Raw genomic sequence first — 21,784 nt, 5'->3', positions numbered from 1 at the left:
AAAAGAAAGTCGGTGGGGAGAATTTAACAGTGGTGCGCCCTGTGTATTAGGGAGTTATTCATTTCATTATTCCAATGACTACGGGACGAAGTGGCGTTCGCTTAATATATATATATATATATATGTGCATGAAATGATTGACGTTTGTAGAAATGGAGCAAATGCCCCTGTTGTCACTTGCGGCTGAGTTCCGTTTCCTGGTCGACGAGGACTGAGAGTGAAAAAAACAAGAGATCAGGCAGTTGCAGACTCTGTGACACCCCACACTTTGAATGGTTTCAATCTGTCAGAAAGGGGCCATTCTGAACTGGAAACGACAATGGGAGACTCAGCTCGCCGCTTCACCAGAGGTCTGTTCAAACCTGGCACAGCCGCAGAAATCCGACAGAGCGCCGCGGTGGCTGTCAAAAGACCATCCCTGCTTGCGGTAAGGGAAATGTTTTCTTTTCAAGTTCGACTCTGCAGTTCCCGTGCGAAGATGTGTGATTGCCCAGCCAGGAGACGATTCGCGCGGCACTGCGCAACACTGAGCCGGAGCGATCACTATTTATCTTCAATAAACTTTTATTTGAAATGCATTTAGATGCACTCCTTGTGCATTCTGATAAACAGTAACCCTTCCGCCGCTGCGTCCGTGCGTTATTTCCCACGATTTTCGGAATGTTTACGATTACTCATTTACGATAACTCACTTAACTCATCAACAAGTGACTTCCAGGGGAATTCCTCCGTTATGAAGAATTTGTCACAGCAATTGAATTATAACCAGGCTCAAAGTGGATTTTTTGCTTTTGAAAGAAGTTTCACACCGTTTCAGGGAAACTGTCGGTTTGAGTTTAGTTTTTTTATGGGTGAAGAACAAGCAGTAAATCGGGAAGAAGAGAACTGCAATTAATTTAATTTATATTTTTAAATATTATGTTCACAGGTATAATGCTTCATCACATATGCCCGTTTAATGTTTTAGCCCCTGCTTTATGTTGGTTTGTTAGTGTATCTGTACAATATCTCAAACAACGAATGGACAGATTTCAACCAAACTTGGTACGGAGATAGGGCTCAAATAAGAACTGATCAGGTTTTGGTGAAGGTGAGGATCCAGATTTTGGATTTTTTTAATGGGTCCATTAAAATTGATGGGATCAATTGCATTTAAAAAAAATAATATTGTGGGATTTTTTTTGGAACGTTGCTGATTGTTTTGAAATGTTGTAGATTGTCTATTTGTCACAGCCGTGACAATATGAGCAGAGCTTTCAGAGCAGATTGTTGGATGTGGATTGGCCTGAAGCTACCTTGATGAGATGTTATCTCTTAATAAAAAATATTTCCTTTTCCAGCTTTATTATTGCAACCAGCCAGGGAAAAGCCTCAAGGAAGAGCTGAATAACTGTAATAAGGTTGAGTTAATATAATGTGGCAGATGTATGCATTCTTCACTTACTTTAGCTGAGATAGGAAGGTTACGGATGGATTTGTCTGCAGCAAACATATTTTAAAATTATCTTAAACACTATACGATTTTTTTGGAAAGCTGCTTCTAGCCATGTAAACAATATATATATATAGACCATGTATAAATGTATAGCAGCAAATAAAATATTAATTTATTCATATCCATCGAGTCAGTCCACTAAAATTACATTAACAATCCTTCAAGTGCTGGTGAAATTACACTAGTAATTTTGCCTCCAGTTAGATCACCAAATAATATGGAGACATTGGAAAGGATAGCAGGCTTAAAAATTAAAGTTGTCAGGATTCACACTCCTCCCTTCTAAAATCACTTTTCCCATTAATTACAAGACACTTCAAAGGGGAACATTGTGATTTATCCATTGTTAACATTGTACAATTTCTGCATGGAGGGGGATGGTGATAGGCAGATGGGGGATGGGTAGATAGGGGAGAAGTGGATGGGGGAGAGGGGTGATGGGGATAGGGGGTGGGGAAGGGAGAAGGGATAGAGGAGAAGGGTGGAGAGGAGAGGGGCGGAAGTCATTGCAAAAAGTGCAATGCTACTGCTAATTTTTGACAATTTAAGAAATGTTATTTCGTACAAAATACCTGCTTTCTCAGGTCACAGTACAACACAAAAAATATTAGATTGCAGATTACAATATACCTTTAAATTAACACATTGGAATTTTTGAGCAGTTGCAGTTTTTCAAAGTTGGATGTGACAGAGGACTTTTCAAGAAGGGTGCTCGAGATAAATCATAGGATTATAGACTGGTGAGTCTTATGTAAGTGGTAAGGAAACTCTTAGAGAAAATTCTGATGGAGAGGATTATTCTCCACTTGGAAAGACATGGGTTGATTAGGGGTAGTCAGCATGGCTTTGTCAGAGGAGGTCATGTCTAACAAATTTGACAGAATCTTTTGATAAAGTGACTAGATTTTGACAAGGTCCCACATGGGAGACTGATTGGGAAGGTTGAAGCACATGGGATTCAAGGAAACCTGGCAAGATCACTCTGAAACTGGCTTAGTAAAGGACACAAAAGGTGGTGGGTCGAAGGCTGTTAGGAGGTTGGTGACCAGCAGTGTATCACAAGGATCAGTACGGGGTTCCTTACTGTTTGTTTTATATATATATAAATTATATAACGAGAATGTGGGGAATGATAAGTAGGTTTGCAGATGACACCAAGTTTGATAGGCTGGTTAACAGTGAAGAAGAGGGTCGTAGGTTAGAGGAAGACATAGATGGGTTGGACAAATGGGCAGGGCAGTGGCAGATGGTATTTAACCCTGATAAGTGCGAGGTGATGCACTTTGGAAGAAGAAACAGGACAAGAGAGTATGTGATGAATAACAGGACACTAGGAAGCTCAGAGGAACAGGTGAATCTTGGGCTACTTGTTCACAGATCCCTGAAGGCGGCAGAGCAGGTGAATAGGGTAGTTAAGAAGGCATATGGGACATTTGCCTTTACCAGTCATGGTATAGAATATAAGAACAAGGAGGTTATGTTGGAGCTGTACAGAATGTTAGTTAGGCCACAGCTGGAGTACTGTGTACAGTTCTGATAACCTAAATATAGGAAGGAGGTGACTGCACTGGAGGGGGTACAGAGGATGTTGCCAGGGATCGAGCATCTGAGCTATAAGGAGAGACTGGATAGGCTTGGATTGTTTTCTTCAGAGCAGATAAGGCAGGGGGGATATGATTGAGGTATATAAGATTGAGAGGTTTGGACAAGGTAAATAGGAATCAGCTGTTCCATTTGATTGAGGGAGCATAGTTTTAGGGTGAAAGGCAGAAAATTACGAGGGGATTTGAGAAAAAAAAATTCAGAGGGTGGTGAGAATCTGGAATTCACTGCCTGGGAAGGTAGTGGAAGCTGGAAACCTCACCACGTTTAAAAAGCTCTTGGATTAATACTTGAAACACCATTACATTCAAAGATATGGAACAAGTGCTGATAAATGGGATTAGTGTGAGATTTGGGGTAGTTATTATCACGGGCCGAATGGGGCCTTTTCTGCACTGTATGACTCTATGACCCTATAACTTGTTGGCTAGGTTTGGTTCATCACTTGCTGGCATCATATACTTTTCCACTGTGCGATTTGCAGGAAACATCAGCTTAAATTAGATGGGGCATTGATTTGAAGTGTTTATCCCTGTCTCAATAATCTATTTAGCCAGTACCTGCAGCAGTGTTCATCTTCAGGAATTGTATTACAGTAGCTGTTAAGATCAGGACCACTCATTAGTTCTACAAGTTGACCATTCCAAAGTATGACGAGCACCATCACTCGTATTCATACACAGCAAGTGATATTCATTCTATAATATCCTATCCATCTTAACCAGCAGCGCATGAACAGATTATGCAATTGTAGCAAATGGCAGGGCTATTGAGGGTAATTGATTGTACCAATGTACCAATGTGTTCTACTGCACTATTGAAATGAATTGGTGCTAGATAATGCAAGTTACTGGATTATGAAAGACATTGCTCACTTCCCAGATATGGCTTCACTTTAGTGGCCTCACTAGAACTTGACTCATAAAGTCGCAGGGTGGCTTTTAGGAAATTCAGACAATCCTGTGAAGCAAGATCCCAGTACATTTGCTCAAAACTGCTATGTGGTGTGCACAGATCTACCAATGTAATTCACTTGCTGAAGAACCCCTTCAGGTTCCCCAACAGATTTAGAGGTTGTCTGCTATACACGTCTCACTGCTATAAAAGTAACATTCGTGCCACACAAGTGTCAGGCAATGACCATATCCAAGAAGAGAGAATTTAACCATTGCCTCTTGACATTCAATGGTATTGCCACTGTTGAATCCCCCACTATCAACACCCTGCGGGGTTACCATTTACCAGAAACTGAGCTGAACTAAATACTGTGGCTACAAGAACAGGTCACAGATTTGGAATTTTGTGGTGAGTAACTCAGCTTCTAACTCCCCAAAGCCTGTCCACCATCTACAGTGATGTTCTGTTGGCATGGTTTGTTGTCTGAGAGGTCGTGTGGAACAGAAGCTTGAATACACGTCATGATTCACGGACAGAGGAATACTGGAAGGAGAAGTTGAAACCTTGGAGTTGGATCCTTGGTGAATACATCAGAGAGAAAGCGTTATTTGGGGGGAAGATTCCAAAATATGTTCTTCAAGAGGCAGTGATTGGAAGCCCTCATGCGGAAGACATAGTTCCAGTGAGACCAGCTGGCTCACAGCTGGGGGAATTGATGTGAGATCCATTGAAGTTATTTTTGGATGCCGTTTGCTACTTGGTTTCAAAGTGTGGTGCATGTGAGCTCAGATTGCCTATTGGTTTACATGGACTGTATACTTACTGTTTATTCTAATGTTTAGAGTATAAGATGGATTCTGTAACTTGTGTAACTCTTATAAATCTGCATATGTCTGTAAAGATATAGTTGGGGTGAAAGAATAGTTTATACTTGTTTAAAAATTGTTTTATTGTTTTGTGAAAAGTTTATCAGCTGACTCCTGTGACTCTGTTCAGTAGCCACCTTTCACATATTTAAACAAAAAATAAAAGTTAGGCTGTGGGATTCTCCATCGGCGGGATCCTCCGCTTTGTCGGCAACTCACCCATGCTGGTGGTTTTCCCGACGGCATGGGGTGGCTACAATGAGAAACCCCATTGGCTGGCTGCAGGAACGGAGAATCCCACTGCTGGCGAGGGCCTGCTGGGCCGGAAAACACGACTGGCGGGGATGGAGAATCCCGCCCAGGATCTATCAAGCCAGGTTCCACTCTGGGATCTGACTTGTCCAGCAGCAACATCAACTATGATTTGCATATATTCATTACTTTATGTCTCTCTCAGTAAACTCTCTTCAATGATTTTACATCCTTGTTAGATGTTACATAGTTGATGTTTGTGAAGAGTAGAGTGAATAATGGTGTCCAATGTAAGTGCTCCAAGTTTCTCTGGCTTGGTTTAGTTGCTTAGTTCCCTTAAAATTCAAGAAGTGGAGGTGCTATCATATTATTCTATTGAGAAGCCTTCACAAATAGCTTCCAGTAGGTGTGTCATGATGAAATGTTTCAGTATCATAGTGTGTGCCTTGTTGCCCCAGCAAGTAGAGACTAATGTATGGTTTGTAAATACTGGGTTGGCATCCAGATGGAGTGACCCCTGTCTCAGTAGTTGAATTCTTGCCTCTGGCCAGAAGTACTGGATTTGGCTCCCACTCCAACAAGTCCTGGTATGTGGAGACCAACTTTGAATTCTGGATTGGCATTCAGTGATGTTACTTACATGCTATGGGTGCAGGTGTTCCAACCCTCCCCATCATTTAGTATAGATGGCAGTCTGTGGTCTTGGCTGTAGCCCAACTAGAAGAAAATACTCCTGATGATTAAAAACTGTAGGAGGGCATAAGGAAACCACCTCACCCAATCTTCCAGCATAAGTGATGGCAGATGAGATAGAACCTGCTACAAGACAGAACACAATGGACAGATTTATTGTCAGGAAATGAATGCAAGAATAGCACAAGAAAAAGGGCAGATGGAAGCTTTGAGGTAAGTCCTTTGTCTGTGCCAGTTCTGCTCTTTTTAATTCACTTCTAGCTCTCCCCCTCCCCCCACATTTTCACAGAATTTACAGGGTTTCTTCCTCTAAGTGTTTGTGCATGAAAGATCACCCTATGTTTATTTTCTTTTGTAAAGAAGTAGAAAGTGAATGGTTGCAATCATGTTAATCTCCAGTTATATTTAGAATTCAGCAAGCACCCACTGGGTGCAATATTTGAATGCTTCATACATTAGATAGATAGATAGATAGAGAATAGATAGAGAAATACAGCACAGAACAGGCCCTTCGGCCCACGATGTTGTGCCGAACTTTTGTCCTAGGTTAATCATAGAATTTTGGACACTAAGGGCAATTTTTCATGGCCAATCTACCCAACCTGCACATCTTTGGACTGTGGGAGGAAACCGGAGTACCCGGAGGAAACCCACGCACACACGGGGAGGATGTGCAGACTCCACACAGACAGTGACCCTAGTCGCAATCGAACTTGGGACCCTGGAGCTGTGAAGCAATTGTGCTATCCACAATGCTATCGTGCTGCCCTTAAGAAGAAGTTAATTTACAGTCCATTATTCTACCCTAATCCATGTACCTATCCAATAGCCGCTGAAGGTCCCTAACGTTTCCGACTCAACTACTTCCACAGACAGTGCATTCCATGCCCCCACTACTCTCTGGGTAAAGAACCTACCTCTGACATCCCCTCTATATCTTCCACCATTTATCTTAAATTTATGTCCCCTTGTAATGGTGTGTTCCACCCAGGGAAAAATTCTCTGACTGTCTACTCTATCTATTCCCCTGATCATCTTATAAACCTCTATCAAGTCGCCCTTTATCCTTCTCCGTTCTAATGAAAAAAGGCCTAGCACCCTCAACCTTTCCTCGTATGACCTACTCTCCATTCCAGGCAACATCCTGGTAAATCTCCTTTGCACCTTTTCCAAAGCTTCCACATCCTTCCTAAAATGAGGCAATCAGAACTGCACACAGTACTCCAAATGTGACCTGACCAAGGTTTTGTACAGCTGCATCATCACCTCACGGCTCTTAAATTCAATCCCTCTGCTAATGAACGCTCGCACACCATAGGCCTTCTTCACAGCTCTATCCACTTGAGTGGCAGCTTTCAAAGATCTATGAACATAGACCCCAAGATCTCTCTGCTCCTCCACATTGCCAAGAACCCTACCGTTAACCCTGTATTCCGCATTCATATTTGTCCTTCCAAAATGGACAACCTCACACTTGTCAGGGTTAAACTCCATCTGCCACTTCTCAGCCCAGCTCTGCATCCTATCTATGTCTCTTTGAAGCCGACAACAACCCTCCTCACTATCCACAACTCCACCAATTTGCGTATCATCTGCAAATTTACTGACCTACCCTTCAACTCCCTCATCCAAGTCGTTAATGAAAATCACAAACAGCAGAGGACCCAGAACTGATCCCTGCGGTACGCCACTGATAACTGGGCTCCAGCTGAATATTTGCCATCCACCACCACTCTCTGTCTTCTATCGGTTAGCCAGTTTGTTATCCAACTGGCCAAATTTCCCACTATCCCATGCCTCCTTACTTTCTGCACAAGCCTAAATGGGGAACCTTATCAAATGCCTTACTAAAATCCATGTACACTACATCCACTGCTTTACCTTCATCCACATGCTTGGTCACCTCCTCAAAGAAGTCAATAAGACTTGTAAGGCAAGACCTACCCCTCACAAATCCGTGCTGACTATCCCTAATCAAGCAGTGTCTTTCCAGATGATCAGAAATCCTATCCCTCTGTACCCTTTCCATTACTTTGCCTACCACCGAAGTAAGACTAACTGGCCTGTAATTCCCAGGGTTATCCCTATTCCCTTTTTTGAACAGGGGCACGATATTCGCCACTCTCCAATCCTCTGGTACCACCCCTGTTGACAGCGAGGACGAAAAGATCATTGCCAACGGCTCTGCAATTTCATTTCTTGCTTCCCATAGAATCCTTGGATATATCCCGTCAGGCCCGGGGGACTTGTCTATCCTCAAGTTTTTCAAAACGCGCAACACATCTTCCTTCCTGACAAGTATCTCCTTGAGCTTATCAGTCTGTTTCACACTGTCCTCTCCAACAATATGGCCCATTTCGTTTGTAAATACTGAAGAAAAATACTTGTTCAAGACCTCTCCTATCTCTTCAGACTCAATACACAATCTCCCGCTACTGTCCTTGACCGGACCTACCCTCGCTCTAGTCATTCTCATATTTCTCACATATGTGTAAAAGGCTTTGGGGTTTTCCTTGATCCTACCTGCCAAAGATTTTTCATGCCCTCTCTTAGCTCTCCTAATCCCTTTCTTCAGTTCCCTCCTGGCTATCTTGTATCCCTCCAGCGCCCTGTCTGAACCTTGCTTCTTCAGCCTTACATAAGTCTCCTTCTTCCTCTTAACAAGACATTCAACCTCTCTTGTCAACCATGGTTCTCTCACTCAACCATCTCTTCCCTGCCTGACAGGGACATACATATCAAAGACACGCAGTACCTGTTCCTTGAACAAGTTCCACATTTCACTTGTGTCCTTCCCTGACAGCCTATGTTCCCAACTTCTGCACTTCAATTCTTGTCTGACAGCATTGTATTTACCCTTCCCCCAATTGTAAACCTTGCCCTGTTGCACGCACCTATCCCTCTCCATAACTAAAGTGAAAGTCACAGAATTGTGGTCACTACCTCCAAAATGCTTCCCCACTAACAAATCTATCACCTGCCCTGGTTCATTACCAAGTACTAAATCCAATATGGCTTCCACTCTCGTCGGACAATCTACATACTGTGTTAGAAAAGCTTCCTGGACACACTGCACAAACCCTACCCCATCCAAACTATTTGATCTAAAGAGTTTCCACTCAATGTTTGGGAAGTTGAAGTCACCCATGACTACTACCCTGTGACTTCTGCACCTTTCCAAAATCTGTTTCCCAATCTGTTCCTCCACATCTCTGCTGCTATTGGGGGGCCTATAGAAAACTCCCAACAAGGTGACTGCTCCTTCCTTATTTCTGACTTCAACCCATATTACCTCAGTAGGCAGATCCCCCTCGAACTGCCTTTCTGCAGCTGTTATACTATCTCTAATTAACAATGCCACCCCCTACCTCTTTTACCATCCTCCCTAATCTTGTTGAAACATCTATAACCAGGGACCTCCAACAACCATTTCTGCCCCTCTTCTATCCAAGTTTCCGTGATGGCCACCACATCGTAGTCCCAAGTACCGATCCATGCCTTAAGTTCACCCACCTTATTCCTGATGCTTCTTGCATTAAAGTATACACACTTCAACCCATCTCCTTGCCTGCAAGTACTCTCCTTTGTCAGTGTTACCTTCCCCACTGCATCACTACGTGCTTTGGCGTCCTGAATATCAGCTTCCTTAGTTGCTGGACTACAAATCCGGTTCCCATTCCCCTGCCAAATTAGTTTAAACCCTCCCGAAGAGTACTAGAAAACCTCACCCCCAGGATATTGGTGCCCCTCTGGTTCAGATGCAACCCGTCCTGCTTTTACAGGTCCCACCTTCCCCAGAATGTGCTCCAATTATCCAAATACCTGAAGCCCTCCCTCCTACACAATTCCTGCAGCCACGTGTTCAACTGCACTCTCTCCCTATTCCTAGCCTCGCTATCACATGGCACCGGCAACAAACCAGAGATGACAACTCTGTCTGTCCTGGCCTTTAACTTCCAGCCTAACTCCCTAAACTTGTTTATTACCTCCACACCCTTTTTCCTACCTACGTCGTTGGTACCAATGTGCACCACGACTTCTGGCTGCTCACCCTCCCCCTTCAGGATCCTGAAGACACAATCCGAGACATCCCTGGCCCTGGCACCCGGGAGGCAACATACCTTTCGGGAGTCTCGCTCGCGACCACAGAATCTCCTATCTATTCCCCTAACCATTGAATCTCCTATTACTATTGCTTTTCTATGCTCCCCCTTCCCTTCTGAGCCCCAGAGCCAGACTCAGTGCCAGAGACCTGGCCGCTGGGGCCTTCCCCCGGTAGGTCATCCCCCCCAACAGCATCCAAAACGGTATACTTGTTTTGAAGGGGAACGGCCACGATGGATCCCTGCACTGTCTGCCTGTTATAGGATGGTTGCTTTGGCTTGAATGTATGCAATTGAAGGAACAGTTCCAGGATAAGATTGGTGTTGAGTGCACTTTACTTCATGGAATTTATGAGTAACACTGGAATTTATTGGAGACTGTGAAAGGAGTAGAAGTGACTGGAATGGAATAGGCCTAGTAAAGGTAGGCCCTGTTGCAGTATGAATTGCATGAGATAGGGGAATATTGGCATATTGGTTATATTACTGCTCTTAGGGTGGCATGGTATCACTGTGGTTAGCGCTGTTGCTTCACAGCGCCAGGGTCCCAGGTTCGATTCCCAGCTTGGGTCACTGCCTGTTGCGGAGTCTGCACCCTGTGTCTGCGTGGGTTTCCTCTGGTGCCCCTGTTTCCTCCCACAAGTCCCGAAAGACGTGCTTGTGAGGTGAAGTGGACATTCTGAATTCTCATCAGTGTACCCGAACAGATGCCGCAGTGTGGCGACTAGGGGATTTTCACAGTAACTTCATTGCAGTGCCTACTTGTAACAATAATAAAGATTATTATTATTGCCATTGATGCAGAGGTGTGCACCAGTGATCCACAGAGAAAAAATATTCAATTCCACCATGACAACAGTTTAGTTAATTAAATAAATCTGGAATTAAAGGGTTATTTCAGCAAGAGACCCATTTGGCTCATTTTAGGGAAGGAGATTTCCTGTCCTATTTGTGACTTCAGAGCCTCAGCAGTGCTGTGGACTCTTAACTTCCCTCTGAAAAGATTGAGCGAGGCACCCAGTTGTATTTTGATAAATTCAGGCCTTGCCAGCCACATCCCATAAATGAATTTTTTTTTAAACTGAAAAGAATGAACGGTTATGAGTGTTTGAAACACGCTGCCAGAGGCAACAGTAGAGGTGGGTACAATTTTGTCTTTTAAAAATCATTTAGAGAGTTATATGGGTAAGATGGGTATAGAGGGATATGGGCCATATGCGGGCAATTGGGACTAGTTTAGTGTTAAAAACTGGGTGGCATGGACAAGTTGGGCCTAAGGGCCTGTTTCCATGCTGTAAACCTTTCTGGCTCTACGTGAGGATTTGGAAATTTCAACAAAAGGAGAAAACTCAAAAGCAAGGAGTTCCAAATTCCAAGGTCCAGGGCAGTATATCACAGCCTAAAGATCTCATTAGCTCCCTACTCACATTGTGCAAACATGCTTTGACCTGGTGTCTTCTGAAGTGCTCTCTGTCTCAGACAGGATGTGCACGAGCTTTGTTAAGCATTCAAATAGGGCAGCTAAAGATTTATGTGTTTTTCTGCACAGAACTAAGCTCATCCAATTAACATCAGCAAAGATCAGCAAACATTACGTCTGAAAGTTGTTTTTCTCTTTTTGTCGTTCGAACGCATGAATGGAGCTTGAAAATCAGTACTCATGCAAACTGTGGAAAAGAATTGCCAGTTAAAAATAATCATAACGGAAATAGAATATATCCCTTTCCAATTGATAATAACCTTGCTGCCTTAATATCCAGAATTCAAGCTTTATATGGAGAAACTGCAAAGTGGTCTCCTTGTGGAGCCAAATGTTTCTCTTCAGCCCTCACTAATGAGAAACTTATGCCAGCCAATAGCCACAAAGTGTATCTAGTTACCAGAATCCTTTATACAGCATATTGTTTCCATCTTAAAGTTGTCCCTGGATAGGTATTGGAAAACCTTGTAGTATTCCACGAGAGATACCAAGATCACCATTGTCTGCATACCGATTAGCAATTCAAAATGTCATAACTGTGAGGGATTTGGAGGTGGAAATAATCACGCAAGAATGAAATTCAGAGCAAGATCCAGACAATGATGCAGAGTGAATCTCTGCAGAAATGCGTGCACATCAAGAAATTGTCCTAGTTTTTCATGGGAGACGATTCAGCTAAGTCAATGACGGAAGTCAATGGTGAAAGAACCCTGCGCTAGACCATAAGACATAGGAGCAGAATTAGGCCATTCGGCCCATCGAGTCTACTCCGCCATTCTATCATGGCTATATGTTTCAGACAATATATTTGAGACAATCGCGGTTCAAAAACACCACAGATAGCATTGCCCCCTGCACTGTGTCACGTCTCCTTGATGTCCATTCTTTGCTGTTCTGTTTCCCTGCTTTGCAACATCAGACAATAATATCATGGATTAAGTTAAAACAAAACACAAGCAGCTCATTATCCTGTTTTTTGCTGTACGTCTGTGATTTAATGATTTTTTGCCTTCATTTTTCACTTTCGTTAACATTTGGCTATCTAGCATTGACAGAAGCGGATTGACAGACATCTATTTCTTCAGATTGCTTCATTAAGAATGCTTGACTGAGCTCTAAGACTTGCTGATGATTGACTGACATTTTTGAGGTTATAGCAAATTATTCTTTCTCTGATTTTCCAGTGTTTTTATATCAATTTGGACAAGTTTCAGAGGTGTGAAGTAAGTGGGGCTTCTGTTGAAACTATGAATGACAGTGTCTCCTATTGGCATTTTTTTATGGTTGTAAGAGCAGCAGTTTTTCAAAGCAGATTTCTGAATGGGTGTTTTTTACCATGAGAGTATCAAGACTTACCATTGTTATTATATGGCGCATTCTTTCTGAACGCAGTGCATACTGGTTGAAGGGCCTGATTGGGGCATGGGTAAGAGCTTTAAACTTATCTTTCGAAAGGTTCCTAGACCGAAACTATAGTCAATGAGGGACAGTGAACCATGGATCAACGAAGTTGGCCACATGCCATGAAAATTGTGGTGGGGGAGGTGGTATGAGATGCTTATCCCTGTAATGGAATCGGCAAGTTTGGGATTGCAGGCTGCGGGCTCACTCCCCGCATCCTTCCCGCACCAGCAATATAATTGTCGGCAGGGGTGGAAATCGTGGAATCTGATCCTACCCAACATTTTTAGAGGCCTCCGGAGTCATCCAAACAACACAAAAATCTGGTTCCAGAATCTATAATTAAGGATAGGCTGACTGAAAATTTTCTGCCGATCAGAGAAAGCCAGTATGGATTTGTAAAGATTTGCCTGATGAATCCGGTTAAATATTTTCAGTAGTAGGCGAGGAATGTCTATGTCTGTTATTTATATTGACGTCAGGAACCTTTCGATAACTTTCTTCGTGAAGGTCCGAGAGCTCAGAGATCACACAACTGAAGAGAAATTACTAACCTGGCTAGGAAATTGTCTGTTATAGGAGATAGGGAGCAGTGATATGGGTAGGTAGTCCAGTTAGCAGCATGTGACTAGTGGTATTCCATAAGAATCTGTGTTGGGGCCTCAACTATTCACAGTATTCATTAATGGCTTCGGTGATGAGATAGAAAGTCAAGTATCTAAATTTGGCAATGACACAAAGATAGACAGCATAATCAGAAGCCTAAAATGACAAAACGATATTACTAGATTAATTGACTGGACAAGACTCTGGCGAATGGATTTAGCTGTCGGCAAATCTGAGGTCATCCACTTTGGACCGAAAGAGGATAGAACAGAATATTCGCTAAATGTTGAAAATTGAGAATCCATGGAGGTCCAGAAAATAATTAAAAGCTAATGGAATGTTGGTCTTTATGTCGAGGGAACTGGAACACAAGGGGGTAGAAGTTGTGCAGCAGCTGTACAATGCTCTTGTTAGACCACATCTGGAGTACTCCGAACAGTTCATGATACTTCACCTTAGGAATGATATATTGGGTGTGATTTAATGGAAATGAAAGCCATTTTGGACACCTTTAACCTGGTGTTTCCTGACATTGGCCTGGAGTTGCTCACTCCCTGTATCCTTCCTGCACCAGCAAACTAATTGTCGGGGGGTAGAAATCATGGAATCCGATCCTGCCCACCATTTTTAAAGGCCTCGGGAGTCATCCGAACAACCCTTCTATTCAATGGGACTCTGCTTCTTTTCTGGGCCTCAGCGAATAATGCCTACCCGAGGCTGCACTCAGACTCATTTCCTGTATTAATGAGCTCAGCTTGCCAGCGCAAGAGGAGATCAGGTCGCCACTCTGAACACCCACTGCGGCCTCCAGATTCCCTCAACACCCCTGCATCCCAATTAGGGGGTCCACGAGCCCACACCTCATATGGGCAGAGCACCCCAGGCCCGGTCCCCAGCACGGGCAAAGTGCCACCTTGGCACTGCCATCCTGGCAGTGCACCTGGACATCCTGCATTGCAAGTGTGCCTAGATGGCACTGACAAGGTGGCATTAGGGATGCCAGGGTACCACCGTACCCCGAGCCCAACCACCCAGGGGCCGCTGATTGCCTGGGAGATCTCCTCCAAGTGCCGGTACGTCTGGTCTGTATTAATGGGAACAAGTGCTAAATGGCACCCACTCAGGTACATCCTGCACCTTGGATAACTCCAGCACGAACTGCACACTTAAACATGTAAATCTGAATCCCACACATTGAGGGCAGGCTCCAGGTCACGACGCCTTGCAAAGTCTCGTTAGATTTCGCGAGGCATAACAAATGTCGTACATCTCCCGAGAGGCCTCTCGTGAGATTTACTGGCCTCGTTCCGTCCGATTCGGGCGCGATGAGGCCGTTGAATTGCACTCTTTGACTTTTGAGGGAATATATAATAGGTTTACTGTAATGATATCTGAACTCCAATGGTTAAATAATGAGGAGAGATGACACAAGGGATCTAGTTTTTAGAAAAAATCATTCTTGGCATGTGGACATCACCACCAAGACTGCCATTCATTTCCCATGTATAACAAGTGGTGTGCCTTCTTCTATCATTAACAGTTTGAAACAACTGTGTGGCTTGCATGACCACTGCAGAGTGCAGTTCAGTCAATATTGTTGATGTGGGCATGGAGTCATGTTTTGGCCAAATCCCTTATGGAGAGCAAATTCCCTTCCCTGAAAGGTCATCTTTTGAATCAGTTGAGTTTGGAAATTGATCTAATTGTGTTATGGTTTCTTCACTGTTAACCTGCTTTTAATTTCTAGATATTTATTAAATACAAGTTCAAATTCTCAAATTACGTTGGTGAGATTTGAAATTGTGGCCCCTGAGTTATTAGTCTATGCCCCTGGATGACTTATCCAGCAGCATAAGCACAATGCTCACATTTTCTATATTTATAACAGTTTGAGCAAAACTACTTGGAATAAGGAATAGTTGGACAGCCCAGCCGGGCAGTTTACTTCAGGCTTGCTATCTTGCACATTTGTTTCCAAGTTCTATAGTTTCCGTCTCAAGATTGCCACCTTGAATCTTCAGTGAGGACTGCTGATGAGAACAAACTGGGCTTGGCTATAGCTGTGGTTATAGTTTGCTGACTCATGCTATCAATTAGCAAACATTGCATGGCAACTGTTAGTCCTTCCAGCAAAGAATGAAGGAGAGAGGAAGAAATTAATGAGAAAATGAATCATTTCACAAACAAACTGAGGTTCTGGATTGTAAAAACAGAACAGAGGTCAAACAGATTATGTTGAATATTCATTCAATTCAGAACATAAATGCGACACCCATCCAATTAATGCTGTGAAACTGCACACATGCTACATGTGTAAACTGACAGGAAGTGGCTTATATCATATTTCCTATCTGTCCTCCTCTGTGAGACAGCTTGCACTGATGTACTTTCAGTATAAATCTTTGGAACTTTATTGAAGTAGCAATGATGAACTGTGTAAAATAAACAAAAATAAGTCAGAATATATCTGTAGTGCTACTTTTTTACGTTTGATTTGCTATGTATTCATGAATTCTGGATGCTACCAGGACTTGATGGTCTGCGTTATAAGGAGAGGCTGGATAGGCTGGGACTTTTTTCCCTGAAGCGTAGGAGGCTTAAGGGTGATCTTATAGAGGTCTACAAAATAATGAGGAGCATAGATAAGGGAGATAGTCAACATCTTTTCCCAAAGGTAGAGGAGTCCAGAACGAGAGGGCATGGGTTTAAGGTGAGAGGGGAGAAATACAAAAGAGACCAGAGGGGAATTTATTTCTTTTAGAGGGTGGTGAGCATCTGGAACAGGTTGCCAGAGGCAGTGGTAGAGGCGGGGACACATTTTTTCCTTTAAAAAAAGTTAGACAGTTACATTGGCAGGGTGGGTATAGAGGGATATGGGCCAAATACAGGCAAGTGGGACTAGCTTAGTGATAGAAACTGGGCGGCATAGACAAGCTGGGCCGAAGGGCCTGTTGTAAACATCTATGAAATCTAAATAAACTTGTTCTCTCTGACAGACTGGATCAGGCATGATGGAAGCACAATAAAAATATACTTTCACGCAGAGGTTGCAAGTTACTATGCTTGGTATCAGAGAGCTGAATTTCTGAATAAAGATGACACAAAATTCTCGGTATGCACTGACATAGATTGGCTTACCAGTACACATCCACACAACGCATTAAAAGATGGATTTGTGATATGTGGTTAAATGTTAAGCTGAGCATCAGCTTGTAGCTCAACAATCAGGTACAGGTTCTGACCTAAACGTACATAAAATGATAGCATGCACATTTGTCCCTTTGTGCGAATGTCACACATCAAAAATGGTTTTACTGTTGAAATGAAATGAAATGAAAATCGCTTATTGTCACGAGTAGGCTTCAATGAAGTTACTGTGAAAAGCCCCTAGTCGCCACATTCCGGCGCCTGTCCGGGGAGGCTGGTACGGGAGTCGAACCGTGCTGCTGGCCTGCTTTAAAAGCCAGCGATTTAGCCTGGTGAGCTAAACCAGCCCCTGGTATCTGAATTAGCGCTGTGGCTATTGAATAGGTCGACTAAGAACTCTGCGTACATGCATGAAATTGCATGAACCAACAATTTCCTGCAATGCTTAATCATATAATTTCATTTATAGTAGTGTAACATTAATCTAGACACATTTCTTGCAACCACCTCGCTTCATTCTTCTGATCCCAGGCCACGTGCTCCCAAATTCATCTATTAACCTTGACTACAATTTGCTTTTTAAAATTCAGTGATTTCAAGGCGAAGAATTTTTTTTTTTGCTTTCTTCCCCCTCTTTTGTCTTTAAGTCAATGTCTCCATGAATTTGACTTGGAGTTCCCTGAAGTATGATAATGATGTATTTCAAAACAACTCAAAGGGTGAATTTGTAATTCCTGACATTACATTTCCAAACAATCCCTGCACCAACACCAGCTCAACCTAAGTTATTTATTTGGCTGCTCTTGTAGTCTGAGCCAGAAGGCTGGATTTAACGCTCATCTGCTGGCAGGTCCGAAAATGGGTACTAGGTGAATGTCAAATCCAGTGGGTGGCCTTCTTGCCAGCTACCTTACTGTCACCAAAATGCCTGGAATCTTATTTGCGGGGGTGGGGTGGGGGGGGGGGGGGGGGGGGGGGGGAGGCAGGTGTCAGCAGCTCACCACAGCTTGGGGATATTGAAACCCTGAAGTGCCAATTAATTGCTACTTAAGGACCAGATCCCCCACCCCACCAACATTTTACCAACATCACAGGTAGGCCCACACCAAACGGGTAGCATAGCAGCTTTAAGGTCCTCCCTGGGGACTGCCATTCGCACTCTTTCCCCTTGGTTTCTGTGGCCATTAGCACCCAGTTACCCTGGGTTTCTGTGGCTATGACTCATCTTTCCTTCTCACTCCACAGTATAAATATTTCCCACTTTCTCTGTCTGTTAGCTTTGACAAAGAGTCATCGGACTCGAAACATTAGCTCTTTTCTCTCCCTACAGATGCTGCCAGACCTGCTGAGATTTTCCAGCATTTTCTCATTCGTTTCAGATTCCAGCATCCACAGTAATTTGCTTTTATCCGACATTTAATGGATGCCTGGTGGAGAAGAACCAAGACCAAGGAAAGCCCAAGGAAAATAATTCCCCCAGAGGAGTGGGAGAACTGGAACAAAAGCAGAAGCTCCTCTTTCTGAGGGAGACCATCTGGACACAGCACAAGTGAAGGAAGAAGATTTGGGAGTCAGGAGGAAAATCAATAATACAAACCATGGCCCTCAAAAGCATCCCGTTTCAAAAATGTCCATTTATTGGATAGCTGGATTGGAGGGACTGTATCCGAACATTCATTGGATCCTACTTAGCTATCGTGCTAGTTATAATCTCAAAGAACTGCACACAATTACCCTTTCATAAATACATATTGAGTCTGCTCACCCGTATTATGATTTTCTGACATAATATTTGATAAATAAAAACATATAAGGCGTAATTCTCCCAAAAGGGAACAAAGCCCCCTAACGAGCGAGTTTAGCTGCGTGTTTCCTGACACTCTCAGTGCTGAGAAACACATGGCCATTCAACGTGACTCGTATTTAATAAGGGGCTTGAATGGGGAAATCACGGCAAGGCCTCACTTGGCCCTGTTTTTTTACAGTGGGGAGTTCCGCTTGCTGGGCATGCAGCTGGGGGACTCCGATCCTCTTGGAGACCACCACGAGTCCCGTTCCATCTGGTTCCCGTTTGTGGTTCCCTAGTGCTGAATGGCACTTGTCCAAGGTCTTTGAGGCAAAGGGGTTGAATCCCAAAGCCTCAGGTACCTCGGGAATCTGCACATTAGAGTGAGGCTTACTGCCTCGCACTAATATGCACATTTGCCAAAACGTGATCCCAGCCATTGTGGGCGGGATTCACATTGCAATGTCTCGCGAGACATAAGGGCAATTTAGCATGGCTAATCTGCCTAACCTGCACATCGTTGGACAGTGGGAGGAAACCGGAGCAGCCGGAGGAAACCCACGCAGAATGTGCAGACTCCGCACAAACAGTGACCCAAGCTGGGAATCAAATCTGGGACCCTGGAGCTGTGAAACAACTGAGCTAACCACTGTGCTACCCTGCTGCCCCGTTCTGAATTGTGTCGTGCAGTCGCAATGGGCAGGTCTTTCCAGCTCTCTCACAGCATGTTTTCCAGCGGCAGAGGCAGCTCGCCATTGATTGCTGGCGGGATCTTCCGGTCCTGCCAATGTCTACGGCGCTTTGCGCGGCTTGTCTGTCCCATTGCTGGGGAACCCACTGCTGGGGAATCTGCCAGAGGGCTGTTGCCTTCAGTCCCTGTGGTAGGAAAGGCCAGAAATTTACGCCCAATATGTTGTCAAATATTCAAGAATGGTCCATTGATTTCCTTTTCTCTAAAGGAAGATAGTGGATATTTGGGATTACAATTGTAAGTAACAGTATAATGGGTTGAATCTTCTGTGGAGAGGCAATCACTGTCAGATTGCTCCACCTCCTTTTCACTTAGCTTAGTTTGCAGCTCCACATGTGCAGCATAACTGCTCCTGGAGACAATGAATGCAGTGCAGGGTCGTCGGGAATAGTGGACCCACACCCCCTTTTTTACAGCATTAGCTCCCATATTCAAATGGGATTAAATGCTCCAGCCACCTTGCCAGGAGAGATGGAATGTGCATAAGGTAGGTGGGTCGGTGGGGGGTATAGTTGGTGGATCCAGTGGGGAGTCAAAGGGGTGAGTAGTATAATTATCCAGGAGTTAGAATTCGTTTCAATCCTTCTAAGATTACCTGGGTAATTAACCTGCTTAGAGAGTCAGAACCATCCATAATCCTAGGCTTTAAATGAGAGTTTCAGCGGACTCCATATGTAGGGTAATTCTCCAGTGAATTCTTGTGCAATGCTTACCTGGGGACTTCTGGAGGGCTCTCCAGTGCATTTTCCAGGGAACGACCCTTTGGAGAAGAGGAGATCTGAAGAACAGTGCATGGAAAAGATCAGCTGGGTATGGTGCTATTGATTGATACTCCAGACATGCCTCGATGCAGAATCCAAAGGCTTTATACAAAAGTTTCCTGTGAAAAGATCATGCAAAATAATTTCTGAAATACCATTGTTCAGAATATAGTAAGGATAATAACTTGGACCAAAAATAACTGACAATTTGAGTAATCGAGTTTCAATGAAATAAAAAGTTGCTGAATTACATTACTGTAATTTCTTTACTTTCAATTCAATTGTTGATGAGCATCTAATAACTGGTTGTGGTGTAGTTTAAGATGTAGGACCATCATCTACACAGAGCAATAGGCAGTCAAATATGACGTGCAATTTTTGACAGAAATGTCACAGTTCACAAATCTGAGGAATGCTGTACCATTTCTCTTGTTGACCTGATTATTAGACACGTTTCTTTACCTCATGGAAGAGCTGCTAAGTCAAATCGTTGCACTGAGCTCATGTATTTCAGCTTGGAGCAAGAACACAGAAACCTTAAGAGGCAAACGGAAAAGTCCATATTTTCTCTGGTAACATTTATGAAACGTTAGGCATTCACACACAATGAAATTCTCTCAGAAAGTGCAAATGGATTGTTCGCCTGTGCTTTGTGCCACTCTGAGAATTGTTCCTATTCAACAATGGCCACAGGGCAATGAGCAAAAAAGGAAAAAACAAACACAGCTTTTTATTTTGGGCCATATATAAGAAACTACTGTAGAATTGCTTTGGTGAAGAAAGAAGAATATAAATGAAAGATGAGTATTGAAACTGAGGTCTGTCCAGTGTCAGTGAGCAGAATGAAGAATCAGATTTTGTAGCATTACCAACATCAGTTGCGGAGGTGCTGCATGAATCCAGATATCCAGTTTTCTAATCGTAGTCTAATGAAGTGACACCTTGACCGAAATATAACTAAAAGAGATTGGAGATGGTGTTTGTCTGAAGAGAATGCACAATTAAAGTACCCAAATAAACAGAACGGTGTAGATAAGTTGTAGTTAATGGTACATTCTTCAATCTATAGTTCTGTTAAACATGGACAAAATTCCCATTTTTTTAAATAAAAACAATCAGTGAAGGAATCATGTGTACTGTGCAAGATAAATAGTGTAGCACACTGAAGATTTCAAAAATTAAAATTAAAAAAAGAAACCATTTGATTTGAATGCATATCTGGAAAGTTTGCAATCATATTTGACAATGAACGCGATTTTCCGATCCCCTTGCAGTGTATTTTCCGGTGGCGGAGGCAGTCCACAGTTGGCCAGTGGAGGGATCTTCCGGTTCTGCCAAATCCTTCGGGCTTTTGCGGGCCCCGGACCCTCGCTGCCGTGGAATAGAACATAGAACATAGAACAGTACAGCACAGAACAGGCCCTTCGGCCCTCGATGTTGTGCCGAGCAATGATCACCCTACTCAAACCCACATATCCACCCTATACCCGTAACCCAACAACCCCCCCCCTAACCTTACCTTTTAGGACACTACGGGCAATTTAGCATGGCCAATCCACCTAACCCGCACATCTTTGGACTGTGGGAGGAAACCGGAGCACCCGGAGGAAACCCACGCACACACGGGGAGGCCTTGCAGACTCCGCACAGACAGAGACCCAGCCGGGAATCGAACCTGGGACCCTGGAGCTGTGAAGCATTTATGCTAACCACCATGCTACCGTGCTGCCAAGGGGTGTTGCCATCGATCAGCAAATTCAGCCCATTTTAATCTAATGGGTGGAACTTTCCGGCCCTGCCTGTCCCAAGACAGAAAATTCCCGCTCGAGGTCAACATTTTAGAACATAGAACAGTACAGCACAGAACAGGGCCTTCGGCCCTCAATGTTGTGCCGAGCCATGATCACCCTTCTCAAACCCACGTATCCACCCTATACCCGTAAC

General features: G+C 43.6%; 1 protein-coding gene across 1 annotated transcript in view; it reads left to right on the top strand.

Annotated features, from left to right (window-relative positions):
• Positions 1 to 203: 203 nt before the first annotated feature.
• The window catches only part of dock10 (dedicator of cytokinesis 10), a 409,277-nt gene continuing 387,696 nt past the window's right edge, over positions 204 to 21,784 (top strand). Inside the window, exon 1 of the mRNA XM_038815256.1 lies at positions 204 to 427. Coding sequence (XP_038671184.1) covers positions 320 to 427 — 108 coding nt within the window. The 5' untranslated portion in view covers positions 204 to 319. The remainder of the gene's footprint in view (positions 428 to 21,784) is intronic.

Source organism: Scyliorhinus canicula, chromosome 13, assembly GCF_902713615.1.
Source record: "Scyliorhinus canicula chromosome 13, sScyCan1.1, whole genome shotgun sequence".
NCBI lineage: Eukaryota > Metazoa > Chordata > Chondrichthyes > Carcharhiniformes > Scyliorhinidae > Scyliorhinus > Scyliorhinus canicula.
Note: the sequence above shows the minus strand (reverse complement) of the source record. Positions and strands in the feature narration are given on the sequence as shown.